The sequence below is a fragment of the Lingula anatina genome, chromosome 2, assembly GCF_051362555.1.
Source record: "Lingula anatina isolate TDL-2025a chromosome 2, LinAna3.0, whole genome shotgun sequence".
NCBI classification, from domain to species: Eukaryota; Metazoa; Brachiopoda; class Lingulata; order Lingulida; family Lingulidae; genus Lingula; species Lingula anatina.
In genome coordinates this window covers 21,305,111-21,331,703 of record NC_141768.1, presented here as the reverse complement: position 1 = coordinate 21,331,703, position 26,593 = coordinate 21,305,111, and the positions used below count along the sequence as shown (strand labels likewise).

The 26,593-nt window shown below is 34.4% G+C and overlaps 4 protein-coding genes across 10 annotated transcripts; 2 read left to right on the top strand and 2 right to left on the bottom strand.

Moving 5' to 3' along the window:
• Positions 1 to 631: 631 nt before the first annotated feature.
• LOC106156037 (mitochondrial coenzyme A transporter SLC25A42) lies at positions 632 to 8,874 on the bottom strand. 3 transcript variants are annotated; one of them, XM_087004598.1, is made up of 8 exons: positions 8,717 to 8,874; positions 6,092 to 6,299; positions 5,702 to 5,810; positions 5,325 to 5,508; positions 4,766 to 4,894; positions 4,171 to 4,322; positions 2,269 to 2,391; positions 632 to 1,859 (listed from the first exon to the last, which is right to left on the bottom strand). In XM_087004598.1, the coding sequence occupies exons 2-8, from the start codon at positions 6,251 to 6,253 to the stop codon at positions 1,648 to 1,650; spliced, it is 1,071 nt and encodes a 356-aa protein (XP_086860724.1). In that variant the 5' UTR covers positions 6,254 to 6,299; positions 8,717 to 8,874; the 3' UTR covers positions 632 to 1,647. The 3 variants fall into 3 exon arrangements, with proteins under 3 accessions (XP_086860724.1, XP_086860723.1, XP_086860725.1); XM_087004597.1 differs by lacking the exon at positions 4,171 to 4,322 and adding an exon at positions 3,508 to 3,659; XM_087004599.1 differs by lacking the exons at positions 4,171 to 4,322; positions 8,717 to 8,874 and adding exons at positions 3,508 to 3,659; positions 6,772 to 6,958.
• On the top strand, positions 7,067 to 10,703 carry LOC106161591 (calmodulin-like protein 4). Of its 4 annotated transcripts, none has more exons than XM_013538592.2 (5): positions 7,067 to 7,239; positions 9,124 to 9,154; positions 9,462 to 9,599; positions 10,084 to 10,266; positions 10,541 to 10,703. In XM_013538592.2, the coding sequence occupies exons 1-5, from the start codon at positions 7,201 to 7,203 to the stop codon at positions 10,636 to 10,638; spliced, it is 489 nt and encodes a 162-aa protein (XP_013394046.1). In that variant the 5' UTR covers positions 7,067 to 7,200; the 3' UTR covers positions 10,639 to 10,703. The 4 variants fall into 4 exon arrangements, with proteins under 4 accessions (XP_013394046.1, XP_086860728.1, XP_013394047.2 ...); XM_087004602.1 differs by lacking the exon at positions 7,067 to 7,239 and adding an exon at positions 8,577 to 8,618; XM_013538593.2 differs by lacking the exon at positions 7,067 to 7,239 and adding an exon at positions 8,629 to 8,676.
• A 1,038-nt stretch (positions 10,704 to 11,741) lies between these two features.
• Positions 11,742 to 18,266, bottom strand: LOC106156040 (inositol polyphosphate multikinase). Of its 2 annotated transcripts, none has more exons than XM_087004600.1 (6): positions 18,144 to 18,266; positions 17,809 to 17,999; positions 17,191 to 17,373; positions 15,004 to 15,176; positions 13,734 to 13,818; positions 11,742 to 12,398 (listed from the first exon to the last, which is right to left on the bottom strand). In XM_087004600.1, the coding sequence occupies exons 2-6, from the start codon at positions 17,996 to 17,998 to the stop codon at positions 11,995 to 11,997; spliced, it is 1,035 nt and encodes a 344-aa protein (XP_086860726.1). In that variant the 5' UTR covers position 17,999; positions 18,144 to 18,266; the 3' UTR covers positions 11,742 to 11,994. The 2 variants fall into 2 exon arrangements, with proteins under 2 accessions (XP_086860726.1, XP_013386572.2); XM_013531118.2 differs by lacking the exon at positions 15,004 to 15,176 and adding an exon at positions 15,757 to 15,929 and having other exon boundaries at positions 18,144 to 18,260.
• On the top strand, positions 18,220 to 26,558 carry LOC106156039 (cytochrome P450 4V2). The gene is made up of 12 exons (XM_013531117.2): positions 18,220 to 18,409; positions 19,706 to 19,818; positions 20,169 to 20,254; positions 20,630 to 20,820; positions 21,131 to 21,200; positions 21,435 to 21,561; positions 21,879 to 22,091; positions 22,695 to 22,797; positions 22,991 to 23,058; positions 23,396 to 23,462; positions 23,845 to 24,024; positions 25,323 to 26,558. The coding sequence occupies exons 1-12, from the start codon at positions 18,220 to 18,222 to the stop codon at positions 25,487 to 25,489; spliced, it is 1,575 nt and encodes a 524-aa protein (XP_013386571.2). The 3' UTR covers positions 25,490 to 26,558.
• Positions 26,559 to 26,593: the final 35 nt, after the last annotated feature.

The window sequence follows — 26,593 nt, the reverse complement described above, 5'->3', positions numbered from 1 at the left end:
TATTTACTATTTCTGACTTTTTTTAGAGCCAAAAATAACATTTTTGAGATCAATGTAGAGGGATCTCACACCATGTTTTCAGACTTTTCACTTAATGGCAGTCTAGCCTGGTTGTGAAAATGCAACAGACCCAGGAGCCAGTTTTTCAAAAGGTTGTTGGCCAAAAGCTGGCCTTGTCTTTCAAGTTTGCAACTTTTTTTCCTCTCAGGCAACCAAATCAGTTGTCCGACAATGCCACTGATTCCATTTCATGTTTTTCGTTAATTGTATGGTTTACTGTGTATCTTCTGGTAAATGTTTATAGTAGTTGTGCGTATATTTTATAAGATAGCAATTACATATTTATATACTACATTTTATGTAATCTCATAAGTATCAGTTAGAGCATAAAAAGTATTTCATCACTGTACGCTTGGTAACCCCCCCAATCCCCCCAAGCATTTTTTTAAAATATGGTACAGCATGTCCAACCAAACCTGGTCGTGTTCAGTAGTAACCAAGTGAAAAAAAGTTAATGTCCAGCCCTGTTAAAGTTAAGACCAACTATTGGCATAGTTTTTCTGGTAAAATAGGGCCCAAATGTTCAACCAGTTGAAGCTGAGAGCACAGTAAAAGTCAACTGACCATAAACTGCCTTTCATGTTGTATGCCAACATACATATTTATTACTGAATAAAAAATTGTAACAAATTCACTTTAAAATGTTACAGACATTAAAATAATTTTAGTGCTTATGTTTCTGAAAAATTAATAACTAACATTTCAATGCCAATTTTCATTGTTAGTCATGCATTCTTGTTAACAAATAATTGGCACCATTTTAATGCTCCTATTTAAATTTAACACTCCTTTTAATATGACACTATAGAGGCACCTCAAATCTCAGAGCATCCAGAACTTATTTGTATCTGTGTAAAATACACATGACATTTGACAACCCTGGTAGTTGAGGTGAAAATGGTACATACTCATTAAAATTTATGTACTCTTTTTTTTTTCCTAAAAGAAATATACTGCAATTATTTCTGCCCTCTATCTTCTACAAATTCCATTTTATTAAAGGTAAATTTCTCAGTATATCAGTAACAATTCATGTTTGATGAAATTACTTAGCGTGACTCATTTATCATGACCCTTTCATCAATGTACTGACCTTTGATGACCTTTCATTTATAAATGTATTTTAATTAAAACTAGATATCACAGGCTATATGCAGAGGTCTAAAAATACATCTAGTTTCAAAGAGTGCCCTTTCTCTAAGTGTCACACACATTCTAACATTGTCAATACTGTTATGTTTAATGGTCTTAAAGTTTTTTAATGATTAATATAATGGCAGTTATGTGTTGAATTTGCCAAAGAGAAGCAGCAAACCTGATAAATTGTGGATAACAGCTGAACAATCCTGAATTGCCACAACGCTATTTGGAATTGCATTGTTATGGATTTTTTTATGATGAATGACTTCCATTATTTTCAACATGAACCTATACTTGATAATCACTTAAGAAACAGTTCTCTACTGTTTTCCAAACAGCTAACATAGGAAAACATTCTGTGCGTTTTAAGTTCTTCATTCACATTTTCACTAAATAGCATTAACAATTGTCTTGCTCTGCCTGTTTACCTGTAGCTGATGTCAAATTTCAGCCATGATCAGAATCCTGGAAAATTGATAAACTTCTAAGGTATTTTTGCACTGTCTCAAAAGTTGTAAAACTTATTCCCACTGCAATGGGTCCTTTTATCCAGTTCATGGAAAGTCCCTTGTAAAGGCCCCCTATCACTCCCTCTGCCTGGACCACTTTCCTCATTGTTCTAATAATACCTGTGTATTCACTACTTTTGCCAGTGACACCTAAAAAATTAAACAGATACTGACAGTTTATACCTAAAAAAAAACATGAACTATGTAGCCAAAGCAAAGTAAATTACTTAAAGTTCTTATTTACTAGCAAATTAGCATCTGGATCATGCTCCACTGACATTTACTGATAAAATAAATCAGTATTTCAAGAAGTGTTCCATGAGAAAAACTGCACTGATCACAAACTGTAGGGATTTTTTTCCCCCCAAGAATACTGCACAGATAATGGTGAGACACCACAAAGAAATTCCACAAAAATAAATATGTCATGATATCATATTTCAAGATGTTTTTGTCCTGTGAGTTTCCTTGTGTCACCTCGAATTTTTAAATTATGACTTTTTAGTCGGAACTTGATCATTTTGGGCAATCTCTTTTTGCCAAACCAAATGTTCCTTACCAGCAGTTTGCATCCTCCTTCGCACAATGTCCAGAGGGTAAGAGGCAGACTGGCCGCACAGACCTGCCAGGGCACCAAAACACAGCCTCTGGTAGGCGGATGGATCTTTGCCACCAGAGTATTCTGTAAAACAAACCACTCAAAACTTGACTTTTATATAAGGGAGGGCTACTCGGGGGGAATTTACAAGCAAATTGGCACTGTCACAAAAACCTTGGTATTCAATTCAGTGAAGATGATCTGCATATTAACTGTAAAACATTATGATATTGCATAGTAGTTATGGGATCCAAAGGCAGCACCCTATGCCTTCATGCTTAATAATGTAAAATGTTTTTAAAAACCTTTGAAAACACATTCCCTTAAAGTCCAACTACAAAATGCTGATTAAAAAGAAATGATGTCAAAAATCACCAAAGAGAGAATTAAGTTCCCAAATAATGTTTGATTCAGTTGGTTTCCCAAAGTTTGTCCCTTTCCCCACTGCAGGACGAACACATTAATGTAACCACATCATTTAAATATTCAACTTGTCCAACAATAATTGGTTGACATAAAATGGAGATGCCTCTAAACATTCATTATGACATTTCAGCAAAATGAAATGAACACTGAAATAAGGAGCAAGTAAAATGATATAAAGTGCAATAAGCAGAAACATTTAATCCCTGCACACCATTCATATTAAAGACCACATAGGCTTCATGCTGTAACACCTTGTAAACCTTTACCACCTAGGATTAATTGATTAGGTTAGTTCTTTATCAAGCACAGAGACTAAATGGTTCCTATGCAGACTTTGTGCCTGGATAAAACATTAAATAAGTATGCACCAAATAGTCTTAATGTGTAAAGGAGGATAAATACATATGTTAGGGACAATAACATATATAATATGAGGTGCAACCAAAGACATTTCACAGCCTGTGCATAATTCAGATTCAAAAGCACACTGATATTTAGTAAAACAAAAATTACAAAGAAACCTGTACTAACTATTTATAATCTAGTTAGTCATTAGCAGGGAGCGAATTCAAATTTTCCACTGCAGTGAGGTTTCTTGAGCAGACATGAGATTTTTCCAAATTTACTAATGTTTCCACTTAACTTTTTGGGCAGTTACGTTGCCAACTTGTTTCCAATTTTTCAGACAAAAATATCAATCTCATGCCTGTGTAAAGGACTACAATCACATGTTATTTGTACATCAAGCTCAAAGCCGCAGGCTGGTACTCTTACCAAAATAATTTTTCTTCATTGTTTCATATGTAAAGAAACTTGTTCCTGAGTAAGGAATTGAGCCTAGTACAGTAGGCGTAAACCCTCTGTAAAGAGTTCGGATTCCTTCTTCCTGGTAAATTTTCACAATCACCTCAAAAAGACTGTGATACCTGAAATGAAGGGCTGTACTGATGAAAAGACTTTACCAAAATTAAAGCAAATCAGCTGCATTGCCTGGCACTGAATTTTGAAAAGTATGCAGGGGGTGCTTGGTTTCCTATTGAAACTCGAGTTCTGTTGCTGCAATTTTCAGAGTCAATTTTTTTATATGGTGGGACAAACGTGACAAACTAGCCAGCCTAAACTGGCAAATGTTCAGACAAACTGCCACAGTTCATATATCAAGGAAAATCTTGTGTGCTGAGTAACTGCACCTGGACAGGGGTGAAGATTGCACTTTGTTCAGGTACTACTGTGCCAGCACATTAAAAGAGAGAAGCTCAAACTGGGGTAAGTACGGGGGAAACAAAACTTTTTTGCTGTTTGATTTGCATGTTTGAAACAAATGGAACAGAACAGTTAGTTCATGAGTGAGGGGAGTGGAAGAGATGACAAGGACTTGAATCACACAGGCAAAAGCAACTGATTTGCGCAACACTGGAAAAGATCATCATTTCTTACCGTAGAGTAATTTCTTGCATGTTTCATAAGTAAAGAAGCTTGTGCCTAAGTAAGGAACTGCTCCCAGAAAGGAAGGTATGAAACCTCTGTATAATGTGAGGATACCTTCTTCTCGGTAAATTTTGAAGAAAACTTCCCACAGGCTTTTATACCTAGAGGTGATTTTCAAAAGAATATAAGAATGTGCTCGGGTAATACAAGTAATGTGATATTTATACCCGAGAGTTTTAAAAACAAATAAATTATCATTTATGATGAATCTTGTGACTTTTGGTTTTCAATTTAAAAATATTTAAAAATTGTATGTGAATGTTATCTATTTGGCATCATTTTTAATCAGACATGTAAAACTGAGATATCAAGTGTATCTACAAACCAAATCCACATCTTAATAGAAAACCCAAACATATTTTCATACAAAATGTTACAGTTCCTTTATAGCAAAATAACTTCTGAAAGCCCATGACTTCCAAGTCATTTTATCAACAATGTACAAACACAGCATGCATTTCCCCACATTTATCACTATCAGTTGCCCAAAAGTACTCCAGGATTTTTTTCAGTCAAGGTCACAACTACAAATGTTAAGTTCTACCTGCATTTGAGCGTGACAGCCATTCGAGCCCTGACCATGTCTAAAGGGTATGTCGCAGCCACAGAAGTCATCCCTGCTAAAGAGCCTGCTACAAATCGCCTGCCAGGCGGAAGACTTCTAGGCATGCTTCTAAAAAAAAATTTAATTCATGTATTAAGAGTTTCATTAATGTGGTCAACAAAACAAGTCCACTGCTTTTTTTAACATTATGCAATAATCTAAAATTTGTATTTCAAAGGTGTATAACAAAAAGGTAAACGTTTTTCAACAAAGATATTGTAATTACTCATTAAAAACAATGAAAATGAGTAAATAAATTTCAGAAAAAATGCTGTGTAAGCAACACTTAAGGTGTATTGATTTATAAGTGAAAATCGAGTTTATGTGAATCACATTTTTATGAATAACTAAAAGTGATAAATCATGAAAAAGTAATACATCAGAATAAGTGAGGAGTTAAATTAGTTGAAGTCTTAATTTTATACAGTTCTTGCTTTTGAAGTTTAAATAACCACAAAGTTTAGATTGATACTTTTCTGCCTTACTGGATCATCATTACCTATTGTTTTCTGGATTGAGCAATCGTTTCCACTGTTCATGGGCAGCATACTGTATTGCAGCATAGGGGATAATCCTGGCCATGGTTGCAGAATTACCCCGCCACAGCGTGAAGAACCCCTCATTCTTCACAGTATTCTTTATAAATAAGAAAGCTCCTTTGTAGGAATATGGAGTCTGTGAGACTGGAAGTAAAAATTTATACCGATGATTAAAATCTACACTGTTACTCTACATTTCTGGCATCATTTTTTGTCAGATTTTTTTGTGTAGATTGACTAATTTGGAGAACTTGATAATTATATACAGACACAGACAGACAGACAGAGAGAGGTTATAGATTCTTTGAAGGCAAAACAATATCACAAAGCAACTAACTTTGAAAGTTTATTTTTGTCCTGTCCAAAGGGGCTATGGTTGTCTTTGCAACAGCACCAGCAACAGCACCCGCAGTCAAGGAGGTGAAAATTTTATACTTATTTGACACCTGAAAAATTGTGCCATTAGAACAGATAAACAACTGAAGGTTATGAATAATGCATACCAAGTACAATAAAGACACTTTATGAACAAGTTTAGATTTTGTGCTTGCAACTCAACTGACTAATCATTAATGTTCTTCTGATCATTATATTGTTGATAACAGCAAATGGCTGTCAAGCCTGGCAAATATAGTGGTCAGAGTATCACATTTTCATACATTGGTAAAAGGAAATTTCTAACAATCTTTTATCTCACCAGTAGTCAATTTGTACCTAAAACACTTACTTTTTGGCTAATTTTGAATTCATCCTCATGATGCTCCTCATCATGCACTTTTCCATGACCCACATCATCTATGTGTGTGATGCCCCCCCTGGTCACTGCTGGAGTGACCAGTTTCAGATCAGTCTTACCCAGGCCAGGTGTGTTGTCCTTAACAGAAGCCATGGTGGCTTCACATATCACACCCCGTATTGAACACTGGAATTCATATCTGAAAGAAAGATGAATAAATAAATCATTGTTCTTGGACAAAGTGCTTTTTCGGTATAAATCAGGAAAAATGGACTTTTTCTGAAAATTTCAGCACTTAAATTAGATTGCCTGCAACATGTAGATTTGAAGCAACACAGTTGATCATATCAACCAAATATTACCCGCTTTTCAGATTTTTAAAAAGAGCAGCTTAAAGCATGACCACCTTTTGAAGGTTCAAATTTTCATAAAGTATATTTTAAAGCATGACGACCTATGAGATGGATTTCTTAAAAAACATAATGGGTTGGTTAAACCACAAGTACCCCCAGTGCCCACGCTGTTAGTACAATTTGAAGCCATTTTATGAACAAACAAATCTTATCATCTAAAGCAATTCTTTTTTTATAGTTTAACTACTTGATAAGATTTCTTCTTTTACCATATCTGTACTATCAAAATGCTATAAAAATTTTAAACTGGATTTATACCTTTTAACTTGTCCTCACATGTATAACCCACTCTTATCTATTCCACAGTGTCATACACAAGTTATAAACCAGGACACCAACAAAACTAGTTACTATGGATTTGTCTATACCATTAGCATAGGCATGAGCAAAACTCACAAACTTTACACATTGTGCATAACTTAGACTTGGCCTCTTCAGTAGATGCTACCCATAAAACAATAAGGGTGACCAGAGGGGCATAAACAAAATAGGGGGCATTAATCTCATTCAAATGACTGTACAGAGTTCAAAGTTTACTATGTCAGCCCTGTGGTTTATCTACACTTGGTGAGGTACATCCATCCTGCATACCAGGCATAGATACACTGCATATTAGGGCAGCTATATCAGAGGGGTGTGTGTGTGTGTTTGTGTCCCAGCAATTCCTACACATATGTAGGTATAAAAATGAATCTCTCATCACGTTCACAAGACCGTAAAGGAGGGGTGAGTATGATTACTTGGTTTTGACATCTTATACTTAATTATCTTGAAACCATATGAGGCTACAGTATCATTTTGAAATGAAGATAAGTTTCAAATGTCAACATTAGCCCGCTTTGTTATTCTTTGATATTTAGGACTAACATCTCTGAAAAATATACAGCTAAATGTATTCTTATAAATGAAAAAAGATAAGAGGGTAACACCTGAAGAAATTCCAAGTTTATCTCATTTTTGTCTGTTAGTATAAAACACATGTGTTTTTAAAATGCAAAAGTCAATAGAACCTATTTCTTTCAACACCTAACAATTTTGGAATGTTATCTATTTGATTAGATAATGTTGATATAAGATAAAACAGCGCGAATAAAACTGGAAATATCTGACGATTGGTAACCAACATGGTTGGTTTTAAAGAAAAATAAATATGATAAGAAAGATTTCAAACAGATTATAATAATTTTTGGTAATTTTATTAATATTCAGCTTATATTTTATGTAAATCATAGACTGCAGCTGCTCAAGTTATATCTTGATGCAGGTGAAATCCTGTGTGTTCACTGAGAGTAGACAAGAAAAGGATAGATTCTTTTTTTTTTTAGTAATTAAATTTTTCTGGTTAAATACTAACTGCTACACATATATCCATTGTACATTCGTATCAATTTTGATACACTTCAAAAATTGCATTCTTTAAAAAAGTAATTTGCATCTCAATAATTTTGGAATATAATGTTCATAAATTGTCTTGAATTTTATTCCTACGCTTAATTTTGACTTCTTTTGACATGCACCTGGCACATTCACCATTTGATTTAAGAAGAAAAGAAATCATCTTTTGTAAAAGTAACATTCTTTACTGATCATGAGCACAACTTTCAATTACAAAAAACTAACAACTTTGTAAGAATACATTTGTGAATTATAAAACTTTCTTGTAAACAGACAGATAATGTTTTGACCTATTTAACATCATTTTTCCAAAGACTCCCCCCCCCCCCCCCAATTGGTGTAATGGGGGTACATACATATGTACATCCCTAATGATACTGTACTAAATTGGCCCACCTGTAAAATATCATTGAGAAAATAATTGAAAATTTACTAAATCAAGAAGTTAATCTATATGGCCATAATTCGGTCTTACATAACTAAATAAGTATTACATCATACAACTAGTGGGAATGGTATCAGCTACACAAGGTAGGAGTAGCTAGCATAATGGATAAATGGCTTCACTCAGGTATGGCCATCTGGAAACAATGATAAATGGCCACAGATAAGAACAAAACACATAAACTTTAAAATCAAATAGCTCCTTTCCACCACCCTCAAGACGTAGGAAATTGCAACAGATGTCCCCAGAAGGGCATGACTTACATGTAGGTATGGCCAACTTGAAATTGAATGAAAACATTCGTTTACGTTAGAAATAGAATGGTAAGATAGATATCTCAAAATATTTCAATTCTTTGCTCACCATTTACATGGATGCACCCTCTCGTACTGAATCAAATTGTTTAACTTTCACATCTTCTTCAAACTATTATTCATCTTGTAAATACTCCTGTAAATAACCAATGCGTTAGCTACTGATGCAGAATAAATTCAAAGGTGAAGGTCGTTCAAGTCACCCTGAATTCTTTCCATCAAATACTCAATTGAATGAATGGGATTTTAACTGACACATCTTTTCTATACATCAAATATTTTTTTATTTTTATAACACCATTTAATACATTTTATTTGAAATAAGAAACATTTACAAAACATAATTAAGTGCGGGATCATTCAAGATGGTGAGTACCGTTTCATTTATTTCTAATTTTTCACTTTATAACTCTGCAACAGCATCAAAACTCTTAAAATATTTCTTTATCTTTTCAGGCCCGATTCTTTAGCAAGAGTGACATAGATGGTAAGTGCAAATACCAGGTTCACTGGTTATTTTATTGCATAGTTTTCCCGTTGAGATATAAGTATTTTATTCTGATGAGTTACTGATTCAGTACACTGCCGAAGTTGGACACGCCCTAAATTCCCAACCAAGCAGACTCTTTTCTAATTAAACAGTTAAGATACATTTCTTGACTAAATCTCATGTACTGTTTCAATCACTGAATCATTTAAGTCTGAATGGCATAATTAAAATTTTATGAATTATTATTTTAAAATAAAATACTCACAACTTGTGATTACTTATAAGTTATATTAATCTCTTTCAGAGTTCAAGGAATGTTTTTCCTTCTATGCAAGACAAAGGCATATTGTCAATGTAGAGGAGTTAAAGATCATTATGAGATCATTAGGCTATAGCCCAACCATTGTAGAGTTGCAAACGTATTACAAAAAATACCAGAAAGGTTAGTATAATATTTTAGACTTAATAATTTCAAAAGTGAAAATAGTTTTTGATAGTTGAAAAGTTATCATTTATGATACATATGATAGCAATTGTGACCAAGTCTGTCAGTGTGAACAGATGAAACAGTCAACAGGTATTTCAAATACTGTAAAACTATCATGAATGAAAACTTTTCAACTATTAATAATTTCATATTATTAATTTAATTTAATGATTTACATGTCAGAAAGTAAGTGATCGCTTTGTGCATAGATAAGGGATCTGATTCTGAGAACCACATTAAACTACTTAAGAATTTTGCTAGTATCAATACTCAGTGATACGATCCAAAATCAATCCAGTTTTAAACCTTCATTAACATGAATAAATACTGTAGCATTCAGCGCTCTAAAATAAGATTCATTCTGAAAAGAATTTCATCAGCTCTGTTATGTACTATTATCTTCAGATTTATTCTATTCCTTACCTGTTTTGAATTCCAGAGGGCAAGATTGATTTTGCCACTTTCCTGGATATCATGCATGAACATTCCCAGAATGAGAAGTGTCAGGAGGAACTTGTGGCAGCGTTCCAGTCACATGATATTCAACGACGAGGATACGTGAATGCATCGGAGGTCAAGAATATTCTGACACAATTTGGGGAAAAACTGAACAAAAGAGAAGGTGAAAATGTGTTGTGTTTTTCTACTGACAATAATTTGTTTACTTATTATGTTATTTTAGTTTCTTGTATGAGTTGTGGTTACTGTGCATCCTTGTACACGAATATATTTTAACTTCTGCTTTTGCTATGCTTCCCATCGGTCAAAACATATTTGGTTCCTTCACAATTTATCAAAGTTAATACTGAAATGAAAACTAATGTTTTATTTGAAGTAGTGATTTACAGATTCTCATTTCATACTCTTGATCATTACACAAATACTTTTATTTTCAGTTGATGCATTATTCAGGGAGGCAAAGATCCAACCAAATGGACAAGTTAAGTATGCAGACTTCATCAAGACTCTTCTGACACCAGCTCCAGACTACTGATGTAATAGTTTTGATCCAGCTTGAGGATGAAATTGTTGGCAGGGGATGGGGGGAGGGGGGGGGGGGGGGGGGGGGGGGGGCTAGAGACATTAAATGATGGTCACAATCCTTCGTTATGGAGACCACAATTTTTGTTACATCATGCTTACCAAAAGCATCTCGCATCTTAAGTAAAACACATTTTCTGTGCATTTATTGAAAAAAAGGCACATAGAATCTTGCTTTCATGCATTTTAGTGCATGATATTCATGTATATTGGATATACATTGTAGCCACTTTGTTACATCTTGCAGAATGTTGAGAGATGGGTGAAATTGGCAGTTTTGTCATGTCACTAAAAACTAAGTCAGAACCGTCTGTCTTTCCCAGATAAAGGAAATGGGAACTGTCGGGGCAATTATTTTCACTATTCCCGGATCTACATTCAAATGTATCTTTTTATGGAGAGCTTTTTTATGGTCTTGAACTATGCACTTTGTTAGGCAATGGTTACTGATTCATATTTATTAACTCTCATACTTAATCATGCATTGCTGTGAAAAAATGCTGATTTCTTTAGTAATCAGTTTTGCACAAAGATAATTATTCATTCCAAGTTAACACAAAGGTGCAATTCCTGTCACTATTAAATATGTAATTATGTAATATTTTCATTCCAATAAGGATGGACTAGATAAACATGCAAAATAGACATTTATAGGTGTGTTTGTCAATTTTCAAGAAGTCATTGATATCTCATTGTCCATCTCTTTTTCATCCTACCTTAAATTGCATTTCTTTTCTTTCCAAGTGATAATATTGTCATTTTAACAGAGCTTATACCATGCCATTGTTTAGAAAGAGACAAGAAGACAAAATGTTGGTTCCCACTTTTTAAAGGTTTAGTCAGAATGCTAGTTGCAGGGCATTTTGTTCAGAAGTATAGTTATGTAGCAATAGTAAGTTCTGAATTAGTAATAAGTACACTGTATGCTGTTTAAGGAGAAATAAACTATTTATTCTGTCATATAGCTTCCAAATGCACCTTTCCTTTCCTTGTTAAGAAAATATAGCAAATCCACCCCATCATGCTTTACAAAAAGAAAAAAGAACAAAAAAAAAAAACATTTTAAAAAAATGTTTATTACAGTGATATTGATTAAAACTTCAACACTGTTAAAATATCAGTTACTTGCACTTGGGACCCGACTTGGGGATAAACTGACAATATAAAAGTTATCATAAAGCATTCCATGTAATCAATCTTTCTACTAGAAAAAAATCTGGAAAATTAAGATATAGCTTAAAGCTCGTGGCAGTACTGACTTTATAATAAGATGAGACAAATAAGTGTTATAGCTAGTTGACAACATTTGTCAAAGTTCCAGTACTCTGTGGAGATATGCTATTAAACTGCGCAGTCCTGTTAAATAATTTTCATCCAGACCACTTGCAGGAAAGACATGAGCAAAATCGATCATTTTCACAGCAACTGGGCATTCTAAGTCCATGGCAAGCTGACACTGATTTACACAGCCAGCCACTTCAGGGGTACAAGCACAGTCTGTTTCTTTGATATAGTCAATGCCATCAGATACTTCCTCATCTGTTTTGCCTGTGCTGGTTCTCTCTCCATCATATACTAGCAACAGTGAACTTGCATAGAAACATAGGCCTGAAGGTGACATAAACCACTTCTCTATTTCTTCCAACTTTTTGATCATGGCTTTCACAGCATCCACCCGGATTCCATAACCATTGTCAAAAAAAGCTGCAAAACCTGGTTAGACAAGACAAAGTAATAAGACGGGCTGGTTTTGTGGAAAAAAATGTTTGACCCAATGAGCAACATTTTAAATGGACAGTGAGTGTAATGATAGACTGGAATACCATCAATACAAACACTTCGCTAAAGGCACACACTGGGTGTTACAGCAAAGAATGTTTTCCTGGAAATTTCAAAACTTTCCTCTCATTAACAAGGCATCCATAATCAAAGTGTTCACAGATAGGCAATTCATGAACCATTTTTTTTTAGTTGTAAAAAAGAGTCACTCTTGCAATGGAGATGGAGACTGATAAATTTCATACTTGACAGTAAAATTTCAACATTTACAATAGAAAACTGGCATACATATAGTTTTGCATACCGTATGCTTTGATGAATAATAAACCTGTATAATTTCCAGGAATTTTTTCACATGCATTGTATGTGGATTGTTCCTCAAAAGTTTGAGTGGTAACAACATAACCAGGCCTACCCAACTACCAGACGCAGCACAGAAGGATCCAGAGTTTACCGTTGATCGCATCACTCTATCGTTTTTCAAGGTGTGTATCATTACGTTCTTCGAAGTGTCAGATGTGCCACCCTCTTGCCTGGTGCTCGTTCCGTGTCTGACACTTCCAAGCGTGTACTGATACACACCTTGTAAACCGGTAACCTGATCCAATCTATGGTAAATTCTGGATCTTTCAGTGCCACATCTGGTAGTTAGGTAGGCCAGATAACTAATCCTCTGAAGAGAGGGTATTTGTCATCTTACTTTTTGTACATATACTGACAGTCAATGAAAATGCATCATTTATTTATCAAATAATATTTTAAGTTCCTTCAGCACATTAAGAAAATAACAGTTTTCATGTGAAATATCACCCATTATTCAGTCACACAAGGTGAAATAAAGGTCAGAAAAGATCATTAAAATGCAAGGTCACATGATCAAATCTCTTTGGTTCCACCCAGCCTCCAACATCCCCAGGGCCCGCAGTCGCTCTTCCAGTGTCAGACGTGGCATAACTGAAGTTTTTTGTCATGTGTCATACTGCATTTGGTGACTAGCTTAAAAAGGCTTAATTAATCACCATATATTGAACCTGATTAATTCACACCAATCACGAGACAGGATAACACACGATTTTGTAACAGCTGATCACAAAATCACTGAAGCGGAAATTTTAAACATCTGAGTGGTCAGCCCACTCTCTTATGACCAAACAAGTGCATTTGTACTCCTTTACATGGTTGGAATCGATTCTTGGTAAAAAAGTACAAGAAAGTTTTCTGATGCGTTTTCATTGACTGTCAGTACATAAATCCAAGTTTGACTCTCACCTTTGGTTAGAACCTCCACTTCTGTTAAAGATCTGCCAAACTTCTTGTCATATATGTCATACTTCTTTTTAACTTGATCATAAACCTAAAAACAAAAATAAAATCCGCTGTCAAAATCATTCAACAACACACAGACGAAATTAGAGGTCAACAGTAGACCAATGGTACAAACTATACAAAGCAATAAGATTTGCTTAGTGTGGCTTTGCTTTTATTATTTCAATCACATTTATGGAATGAACAAATTAACTTATTGCCTAAGATATTTTGGGTTTACTCAGTCTATGCAACTCCTTTATTATCTTTCTCAATATCATTTATGCATTAAAGTTTAAGTGCCCAAATTTGTGCACACTATAAATAATAAAAGTGTATGTGGCAAAAAGAAGCATTAACAGTTTTTAGTTGATTTGTGCAAGATGATACAAAAAGTTCGAAGAGAACCTTAAAAAGATGTCACCACTGAATGTATCAGATAACAAATGCTGAGCAAGGTACCATGTTACAATGGATTATACGGTCACAAACTACTATGATATCATTGCTAATGGAAATTCTAACAAAACCATGCATCTCAAAATTCCCTGTAATAAAAACACTGATTAGGACAAATCTATTGGTACAGAGGGAAAAAAAAAACAATTCCATTCATAATGGGATACAGGAGGTGGTTCTCACATCTAAGAGTACAAATATTGACCCCCCCCCCCCCCCATCCCCCCCATGTCTCCCTATACCCCTTCCCCTTGGGTCTTGTGTGCTGCACCCACAGTGTTTAACTTTGAATGAAGTATATGTGGAAACACTGAAAACTGATCGATTTTTTTCTATTATATCAAGACACTGTTAAAAACATTTTGCTGCTGCTATCTTTCTTTGTAAATGTTCAAAATTAAGCAATACAATAACAATGGTTAAGGTTAATGCAGGGAAGTACAATATGCAGCAGATTTAAAGATAGGATAGCTGCCCACAACCACATTACGTTTCAAGCCAAGGGATGCCTTAAGTGAAACTGAAAGCCGTATAAACAAGCATCTTTTTCATCAAATATCACATGTCCTAGTGCTATCTTTGCTTCCAGTCAAACAGTAGATATTTTATTCAGAACCTGCAAAATTTGGATGAACTTTGTTTTTACATTTCTTCTCACACACTTTAATTTATATATATATAGGCTTTAAACCTGTTTGTGGCATCTGCTCAAATGAGAGAGTTAAGATGATAAAGGTCTTCTTTATTGTCCCTTGGACTGTATGGGGGGACTTACTCTCAATCCACACAGCTGAAACCCCACAATGGGGAGACAAGAATTTTTGGCAAGTTCATGCTTCTTTTTCTCCTGGCTGGCATCAGGATCATATGTTACTGGGCCAATTTTTGTATCGGCTATACAAGGCTGTGAGAATGTGTTACATATATCATCCATTCTCAGGTATAAGACTGGAAGAGAAACAGCCAGTGTTAATCCCCTTTCCCAGGAAGTAGAAACAAGCTGTTAGAGGGGACGACCTAGTAAGGCAGCAGTAAGCATTAAAACTTCTGAAATGTCATCAAGGTTACAAACATCTATTTTTTTTTAAATAAGAGAAGGCATTTTGAAAGAGGCAAAGAAAAAAGTTCAACATCAACATCAAGTCAAACAAAAACTTTCTATGGCCAATGCTTTTTACAGCTTACCATCTGTAATAGCTAGGTGGCATAGATTTGTGCAATACAACATCCAAACCATATCTTGATATGAGTTTCAACACAATGACAGGCAACAACTTCAGGTCCCAATTCCATCACCAAACAACCAAATGAAATCGACCAGTGACTTGTCGGATACCCGATGGTTTAAACTGCCAAATAACTGGTTTACTCAATTGTTTGCCTGGTGGTGTAATGTAGACCTACATTGATCTGGGTCTAAGAACAAGTCTGTGTGCACCTCAGCAAAAGTTCACTACATACAACAACAGTGAGCAAACCATACACTCTACTAGAAAAAAAAAGCAAATGGCAGCCAGTTTGTACTTACACTATAGCCTTGGAATTGAAAGCCAACGTTTTCTAAGAACGGATATTTTGCCTTTTCACGGGCAATTTTGGCTGGTGTTGCTTCAGGGTCATGAGTTCTGGCTCCCATTTTTAGGTCGCACACACAGGGCTCTGCAAAAGGCTGAGTGACCTTTTCCATCACGAGGTACATCACTGAAATGCGGTATAACATTTTGGGAACCTTTCAGTTTGATACCCCCTTTCAGTTTCAGGTACTGGGGGCAATTCTCCTCTACCCAGCATAGCTGGCTTAATTGTGACATCAAGACCCTCATACTTTGGGCACTTTTTGGTATACAAAACTGGCATACCCATTTTGCACAAGTGATGATGTGAGCAAATTCTTCAAACTGTGTTTATTTTGATATGCAAACCCCTAAATAATGTAATATCAATCCACATAATGACCAACAGGCACAGACATGCAAAAGTTCAATGCATGCTCTTATCACTTTATCTGGTAGAGTGGGTAAGGAGTATGCAAGAAGCTGGAATGTATAAGCAAAATGCTCATGACCACAGTACTTCACAACTGTGATGAAAGTGACTATGAAGAAGATACAAAATGATATTGTGATCACTATCGGACAACAAAGCTGACAAATAAACAATCCAGCCATCTAAAAAATGTGCTCAAAATTATTTTCAGAATATATAAATACAAAACATATTAATTTTTTTTTTTAAAATTAGAATCTATGACCAAGTGTTATAGAATAGGTGATATGCAAAAACAGACTGAATAATTTTGTGATTTCTGTAGCTTAAATATGTGGCAAAAACTCTGCAGTGGCACATAGGTGTAGTTGTTCCAGTGACTACAGAAAGGGCACCTTTCCAAATACATTCACATGTTATCCATATATACATGTAATGAAAATGACTTAATCAAATAGGAGATTTAATGTTTATCAAACGTGATGGTGACAACCTTTCTTCCGTATGATGGTGAAAACATTCATTCTTACACAAACATGCTCATAATCCCAGAAAAATAATAACAAAGAATATCCCAAAACCACACTTCAACAATAACTAAAGAAATTAGAGAAAAATGCCTCAAACTTTCTTATTCATAAAGTAATTCTGACATTATGAAATTAGTATTGGATCTTGAAAAACAATTTATGCATAGTAACAAACAACACTTCATTTATAACTATAATGTTGAACATTAGTAGAAATGTAAATATGAATTACAAAAACCAAATCATAAAGACTAAAAATCTACCATTATCCAGCAAAAGTAATGCTACAAAATATTACAACTTTAAAACTTAGATTTTACACCAAAGTGAACAATAAAATTTCTGTCAGAAATCACAATTAGTGACCAGCCAATGCATGCTATGTTATTATGTTTAAGAATTAAATTTATTCATTTAATAGAATCGATAATTTTCAATCAACTTACCATTTGGTAATTCTGGAGAGCTGTAGGTTCCAAGGTATTTAGGCATAAATTGTCTCAGAGATATTAAAGCTGAGTTTGTTTGATTTTCATCAAAAACATTCTGGTAAAACTGCAGCTCTCTCATTCCTCTTGGAGGAGACTGGATGGCTTTCAGGACAGTACCATCTGTATTTTGAAGAAAACCTGAAATGAAGTCAAATATGTGCATGCTTAATGTCAAATGGATGAGGGGGCATCTCAAAACTCCATGTTACCCCGATATAAAATTATCTAAAACAGTGGGTGGTGGTCTTAACTACTAGAAATGGTGGCGGTCTTAAATCTCTTTACTCCTGTGGCTCCTAGAAATGTTGGGTATTTGTCAGACACAATCTCCTCTTGATGAATGAAAGCAACACATTTTTTTAATATATATGATATGTATATAATCCAGAAATGAAAAATGAAGTGAAGAGGGCGCAGATACTTAACATGTATAACAGTTTTTTAAGTCGACAGATTGAGTTCCAAAAAATACGTCCCAAAGCCCCTTTTGTCTCACGTTTGTTCCGAGTAATATTCTGTGATACCACAGCCGAATAACTTAACAAATTTTTATCGCAGATATCACTCAAATACCTAATTTTGTTTTACTCTTTCCATGCCTGTGGCCAGCGACCTGATGCTCGAGAGTTTGAGTTCCTTTTGGAAGGGGAGGTGTCTTTGGTCTTTTTTCTCGAACATCATTTTCAAGCGGTTTCTCTGAGACACTTTCCAGTTCTTCGGCTTCATTTTTACTCTCCTTGACGAGCGTATTTTCTAGCGTCATTCTGAATCAAAAGATGATCATTTGGTTCTTTAAAATGAATATGACAAGGCACTGGCATAGCTTTATTGGTAAATTGTATTTTCTGATAAATAAACAACCAAAAATCAATTAACTATTGGTTTTAGAGACAACACGTTCAACTTACTGTCGGCTTTCCCCAAGATCTCGCGGAAATGCTGTCACGTGACAAGATTGATTGTCATGTGATCCGAGTGTTCAAAATGGCGGAACAGAGTTTTTCGGTGTACACCAGTGCATCCCTTCCTTTGATTGGGATAACGTTTATATTTGCGACGCTTGTCGCATATGCTTTGCATTATTTCAAAACTAAACGTCATTTTGATAAGATGGCTGGGCCTCCAGCGTTGCCGCTGGTGGGAAACACGCATCAATTCGCAGTTGGAGGCGCAGGTTAGTTTTTTTATTATGGTGTCTGCATATACACTGTAGTCAGGTGGTCGGAGCTCAGTTCAAAGTACGAATGTCTAAAGTACCACAGCCTAGGACAGATATTGTAGATTTAAAGTTAAACAGTAGTCTGGAGTCCAATTCAATGTAATCTCTGTATACAGACACTTGTCTTTCTGCTTTTGTTTACCTGACTATAGACTATAGTAATCGTGATGCAAACTGAAACTACGGTAAACCCTTGACGTTGATGTCATTGGCCATTTCAGCCCACGTATTGACCAGGTAATGACCCCAGAGATTGACCAATGACATAAGATGGTTTTATGTGGCAAATATTCATTTGACTAAACATTAACCTATTTGGCTTATCATGTGTAACAGTTCATGTCAAAGTACACGTAGGCCCAGCTTGGACATTCATAGATGTTGGCTAATTCTGGCATTATTAGCACCAAAAAATTGAAATATTTCAAATTTTCCAAAACTTTGCATTTAGAATAATGTTAAAATAATGTTCATCTTCCTGCCATATTGCCTCATAATATTTGGAATATAAGTTGTCGAATGATGACTGATATGCTGTAGGAATGATCCCATCTTGCTAATACATGATTATGATTTAAGTCACACTATGAGTGCAATACATTTCCTATAGATTATAACTGTTGATACTTTTCCCTTTATCATTAACTTACATGTTTTTGAGTTTCAAAGTTATGATTTTTAAGACACTTAGACTACAGTACCATACTATGATGGAGATAGGGACTGTGAATTCCACTCACTCAGGACATAAAGATTATAAATGAAGAGCTTAAAAATGTTCTTACACATCATACTTTTCTCATAAGATTAAATTCCCAAGATTTTTTGCTTTTGATTTTTAAAAGAATAATGCATTATAGTTTGCCTTTTAGAAAATTATTCAACTAAGCTTTTGGTACAAGGTACTAGTAGGTCCCCATTTATCAAGTGTACATTGCTGTTTAACTGGTGAATAAACTCAATTAAGTCATTACATTTCAAGTAAACACAGGAAATTATTTTTATGAAAAAGTTAATTTTTAACTTATTTAAGTTAAGTTTGTTAATTTTGTATAACAATAAAGCTTTAAAAATACATACAAAATTTAATTGCTTATTATAAAAATAGACTTATAGATGGACTTGTTGCGTCCTTGAGGTAGACACTGTTGTAATGTAGCAGTCAATGTCGTCCAACTACATATATTTGTATTATTGCTATTATTCTGTCACATTCAGATCTCACATAGTTATTATTTTTGTCACTTTCAGATTTCTATGAGCAGATAATGAAATATAGTAAAGATTATGAAGAACATGGGATAATCCGTGTGTGGCTTGGAGAATCACCAAGGGTCATCCTTTTTCATGCCGATACTGTGGAGGTATATGAATTTATGTTCAGACACACTGTGATATAGTTTTATTGTCTCTGCATATTGCCATCACCTACTGGAACTTTGTCTGAACCAGAGGAGCTAGAACAGAAGCCAGAGCTGGAGACATGCACATTTCTTGTTACCATAATAATTTGGTACATGTTATGTAGATATGTTGCTTAGTTTTCAACCACAATTTGTTTATTCAAAGTAATAATACAGACCTATAAATTTTTTTTTTGTTTTGGTCTATCTATTTGTTAGGTGCATGTTAAAAAAGTTTAAAAGACTATTATGTAAAAATTTAAACATAGGTACATAGAAAAAAGTATAATATTTTTTCTTTTTTTTTTCAGGAACTTTATAACAGTACAAAGCATTCTGAGAAATCTAGTGATTACAGATTTCTTGTACCCTGGCTAGGCACAGGTCTACTAATAAGGTAACCGTGAATAATAGATATATATATTCACTTACCTTTTCTTTGTGAAAAAGTTGAGCCCTTTTATGTAGTATGATGGCCTAGACTTCTAATTGTCTCTTGTGTAGTGGTGGTAAAAAGTGAATCGTTTCTAGCATTCTAAACTTAATGTGTGACAATTTAGTCCTGCTTTCCAGGCTCTTTGGTGAAGTTTTGAAAAGTCTTATCATAACTAAAATAAGATAAAGTCATAGGTAAGATAAGGCTTTAAAGGGCAGATTTAAAATTTTGTTTTGTGTATGAGTAAATCCATGTGAAATGTTCAGCAATGCAAACTGTAGTAAAGTTTTCTCTTGATATCAGATCAAATAAATCATTTCATCTTTTATTGTTTAGTAAAGGAGAAAAGTGGCATACAAGAAGGAAGATGTTGACTCCAGCTTTTCATTTCAAGATTCTGAACAATTTTCTTAATGTGATGTGTGAGCAGGCAGACATTATGGTCAACAAGATGGCAAAACACGTAGGAGGACCTGCCTTTGATGTATTTCCTTACATCACTCATTGTGCATTGGATATCATTTGTGGCAAGGACTTTTTATGATTTTTTATTGCTTATATGTTTTTATTATTCTGATACTACGGTAATCACAATAAACATACTTTTCAATATTTTTAGTTTTTTTTTCATTTCATGTCAATATAAAAACTACCCCAAAACAAAGAAAAAATTATTCAACTACTTATTGATATGTTCTATCATTACATTATAGAGCAATATGCCTTGGGTATTGTAATGGACAAAATTCAACCAATTTAATGTCATAAAAATAATCATAAGCTAAAAAACTCATTAATTTCTTTGTTTTTGAAACAATGACAATTCTTATTTTACAGAGACGGCTATGGGGCAGACAGTTAATGCCCAGCAGGACAGTGATTCTGATTATGTCAAGGCAGTCTACAGGTAGGTTACCCACTCACATATGGACTTTTTTTATAAATATGTAAAGTAACACATAGGTGGGTGTGCACACAGGCTTAGCTACCCACACAGTGTGTGCCGTTTAAATATTGGCAATTTGTTAATTTATTTAAAGTTTGATTGATTAGTTGTGAAAAAGAGAGAATGTGTGTGTATGTGTGCGTGTGTGTGTGTGTGCATAGCACCACATATTTGTAGAGCTTTCCTTTTTGCCAGGCTTTGTTATCTAGTGTCCGAGAGGCAGAAGCAACCATGGTTTTGGCCCAGCCTCATTTATGACATATTTGGTGATGGAAAAGAAACCAAAGAATGTCTACGAGTGCTTCATAATTTTACTAATAAGGTCTGTGAAGAAAACAATTGGATATTATATGCTTATTATGTCAGATTTTATAAGCATGAGTCAGAGACTCAAATTTTGATCTGCTTTATATATATAGATAAGAGCGGATCCATGTGTTCATCTTTTGTTGAGTGATATTCATTTCACAAAATCTAATTTCTCAATTTTTGACAGCTTAAAGGTTTTTTTACAAGAAAGACATAAGTCATTTATTTTTTAATCAGTGTATAACCTGTTCATTAGACAACTTTGCTGTCTTAAATGTTTTGAGCATTTTGACAGCTATGAACCATACATTTTTAATCAAACTTTTAAAGGTTATTGCTGAACGAAAGGAACAGTTTCAAAAATCCCTCATCCAAGACAGGAAGAAAACACTGGAACAGTACAGTGAGGGAGGTGAAGACCATATGTCGATAGGTGGACGTAAAAAGTTGGCATTGCTTGACATGTTGCTTCACAGCTCAGAGACTGAGACTCCTCTTACAGATGAAGATATTAGGGAGGAAGTGGATACGTTCATGTTTGAGGTATGGCATGTTATCATAAATCTCTCACTAATACACGCCCAACGGGAAATTTATTTTATTTTACCCTGTAAAGACCTTTTGTACCTTAACCCCATTATACTGATTTACTATATCTTGTAAAATTTTGTAAGAAGATGATTAGATTTTTGTGTGTCTCAAAGTCAAAGGGAGGATTTTTTTGTCCATGTACAGATTAAGCAAATTTGATTGTAGATTACTTTATTGATTTTTTCATGCATTCTGTATTATGAGCATTATGTAAATGCTGTTGTCCAAAATCTTTCTAACATAATTAATTTAGCCACATAGCTGTAAAAAGGGTTGCTTCATGTGAGTGGTATTGTTTTAAAAAATTTAGGCAGCCTGGGCTTGTATATTAAAAGCTTTTATATCCCTTTTCATTAACAAAACTGACACCCTGCCTGAAGTAAAAATTTTAAAAGAAACTGATGTACCTTTTCACCTTACTAAAGGAAAAAGAAGTACCCCTGTATTCATAAAAGTTTTGTTTACTGTATATCTATTAATGAGAACTGTTGACAGGAAGTGAACTTCATCAGATTTCTTCTCTCAAAATCAGTATACTGTTTCTTCATTTTTAAGGGCCATGATACCACAGCAGCAGGGGTGACCTGGGCCAGTTATTTTATTGGCGCTTACCCAGAAGTTCAGCAAAAGCTCCATGAAGAGATGGACAGCATATTTGGTATCCATATTTTAAAGACCATGCACTTTGATTTTAAATGTTCAGTTACACTCTATAAAGAGACGTGATGCTTTTATTGAGTAGATTGAGTAGACTGAAATGTTATTTAATACAGTTTTTTCTTTCCTTAAAAGTAATGGTTTTTAAAAATTTGCCAATCATCAAAGGTCATGTAGGTTTTATGTGAATTTAGGTGACAGCGACAGAAGAGCTACACCACAAGATATTGCACAAATGAAGTACTTGGAATGTGTGATTAAGGTATGTATTATAACTTTGTGTGCCCAAGTTAAGGTAGATAGGGAACGAATGTTTTAACACTTTAAAAACTAAAGGAACAGTAGTTGCTGGTACACTAGCCACTGTTTATCTCACTGTGCTATGTCAAAGAGTGAAAATACATGTTTTGTTTTGCCATTCAGTTTGTTGCCACATGGATATGAAATTATGAATGGTAATTACATAACAAAGTAATTTCGTGTATCTGTCGTATTTATTAACGCACTTCTGATTTTGTAAATGATAATTCATTGACAAATTTTAAGTTTTAAATTGTTTGGATTTTTTTTTTCATAAAGAATTTTATTTCTAACTTTAGGAAGCCTTACGCATATACCCATCAGTGCCTTTTCATGCCAGAACCTTCACTGAGGATTGTGAGATCAGTAAGAATCTGGTTATTGTACATATATTTCCAGTTTATACCATCACAAGTGTCATTTGCCATTATTTATCTCAAATAACAAGAGTGGCTCAAGAATTAGAAACTTAGAACACTTAGATCATAATTTTTTTAATAGTTTTGGATGTGGTACACCATGCATGGTGATTAAGCAGATGGTGTTGACATTTTTAGGAATTTTTTTTTTACTAATAAAATTGATTAATAAGGCTTGTATACCTTTAATACCCTGTGGTGTGTATTATATGTATGACTTGTATATCATCTGAGCAAAATGCCTGAAAAAGAGAGAAGTTTTAATTTTTGGAAAAGGTCTTGTTCACATTTTGTCAAAATATTCAAATGAAAATATATTTATCATTCAGAAGGTTTCAAGATTCCAAAGGGAACTGAAGGTATTATTCTTGTGACAGCTCTACATCGGGATGCCAAGTATTTCCCTGATCCTGAAAAGTTTGATCCTGATCGATTCCTGACTGAAAACACGCGTAAGAGACACCCGTACAGTTACACTCCCTTTTCCGCAGGAATGAGGAACTGCATTGGTAAGAATCAGGAGAATCACATTTATGCATCTAATACATCTAGTTTAAAAATCTGTATTTAATTGAGCCTTGGGTAAAATGCGACACTCTCGTGAAATTTTCTTTAAGGATGAATAGGGCTGGTAGTTGAGAAATGTCTTAGAATTTAGAAATGAAAATACTTTTTATGGACATGCACTTCGTGTCTGGACATAAGGCTAACGCCTGCATTTTGTTGCCGTCACTGTCATCGTACACTCAACGGACAAAAATGCAGCACAGGTTCAGAAACCAAAGTGATTGGGTATTTTTCTTAAATTTTTCTTCAATTTTTGTGAATGTGTCCAGATATGGGAAGAACTTTGGAGATAATGAAGGTCCAGTGGACCTTCATTACAAGAAATCTGCAGGTCCTCCTCATTCTGTGGAAGTTTGGACTAAGTATTTAATTTCTGTTAAACTTAGACTGGGTTCCCATACCTATATCAATCTAACAGGATAGGTCCATCTCCATCTCCACGGGGTTTCTCACTAAATTGCTTTCAGCTTAAGTGGCTTAGATGTGTGGGACGCCTACTGAAGCTGCTAAATGATAGTTAATTACCCCCTATCAGCTTCAGTAGGTGTGACAGACATCTAAGCCGCTTAAGTTAAGTGTAGTTAAGTGAGAATCCCCATGGAGATAGTTCGATCCAAAGTAAGTATGATAGTCACTAATTATCTCTTAGTTCACATGTGATTTACTAATATGTATATTATTTTCAAATAAACCTTTCCAGTCCAGAGGACCTGCAATATCAAAAATCTTGCAGGTCCTCTGGCAAGTCAAGTGCCCATGACCAGTTGGACAGGCAGTTTTCCCATGTCATTGATATTTTCAATGCATGACTTTGAACTCTCATAAGCCTGGAGCCAGTTACATTTTTTAGGTGCCAATAATTAAAGTAGTACATGGAAAAAAGTGGGGGTGATTATGCTGTTAACCATTACGTAATGTTGCAAAATTGCCAAAAATAAAAGAAAGTGGAAATTGTGATACTAAATGTTCTCAAACTTACATCAATGATTCATGGGACTTATATGCAACTTGAGCTGGAAAACTAGCTGGATTATTTTTCGTGTTTCAATATTTCTTTCAATAATGTTGGTTAGCAGTAGTTTTTTGTCATTGGGTGTCAAGTCCCAAAGTTTGTATATTGCTGTTATATTTTATCAATGTCCCATGTTTATTGGTACGGTTGGTAAGGTTGCCTGTCTCGGCTTTAGCTGGCTTGTTCAAACTTGCTGATGTATAGTTTTACTATTATGATTTATTATAGGCCAAAAATTTGCCATAATGGAAGAGAAAGTCATGCTGTCTGCCATGTTAAGAAAATTCAACATGACATCAACCCAAAAACGTGAAGAACTTCGCCCAGTGAGTGAAATCATCCTGCGTCCTGAGCATGGGATTTGGATAAAGTTGACCCCAAGAAATGAAGAATGAAAAATGACATGCCAGCATATTTTATATCTTAGAAAGGAATTTGATCAGGCATAGTCGATAAGGTGCATTCAGACACCAAATCAGATTAGATGTGAGCACCAAACTTGACCATTAATCTTATTGTCTGGTTATTTAAGATAACTGGTTTAGATTTATTTTTGTCTTTACACACACACAGAAGGTGTAACCAAAAACTTCTCTGAGAAGCAGATATCATGGGCAGAGTAAATTGCATGAATTATATATATAACTGCATATATAAGAGCATACTAAAGTTGATTGTTGTGCCTCATTAAAATTGCGTGTTTGTGCCAAATAATTGCCATTCACTCGATAAGTATTTTCATGTTTTTTTTTATACAGGGAAGGACTAATTTATATCCTATGCTTTGATGGTGTATACATCAAGTACTTAATTGCTAAATAATTGTGACCAATAAATTTGAATGCTTGTCATTCAATTTCAGTATTATGTAACTGTAGAATTTTTGTTTTAACATTTATTACTTGATATATATATTACTTTAATTGTTACATATTTGAACTGTGAAAAACCATTTTTAAATCAGTGTTGGGTAAAAAAAGTCACTTTTCTTTGCCAAACAGAGTATTCTTTTTGTTTGTACATCATAGATAAAGAGAGTACAGTGATAAGTATTTTTTTACTATTACTTTTACTAAATGTACGTGATGGGAGCCACCAGCACTGTAGTTAAGTAAAATTTTTATATAATATTTAACAATATACTCGCATTGTTTTTTCTTATTGTTAAAGGATCAAAATGAACTTGAGATCTATTTGTAAGTTGTTAAGTAGCTATATCTATAAATAAAGACCATGGGCAAGTGCACATGTGTGAGCTACATATCAAGTGCATGGAAATGGATATGCTTGTATTTTGAATTAGTGAAGTGTGATCACATATAAATTTGGTTTGGTTACCATACTGGTATATGCTTGGTAGCGATTGCGCTTTCACAATGATAAATTTTCAGGATTTTTTTGTAACTGAGTACTGATATATGTGTACTCAAATTGGTGTGTTTGTAATAAATAATGAGAACAGTGTTCCATGCAATCTATATTTAATAGGTGAGTGACAT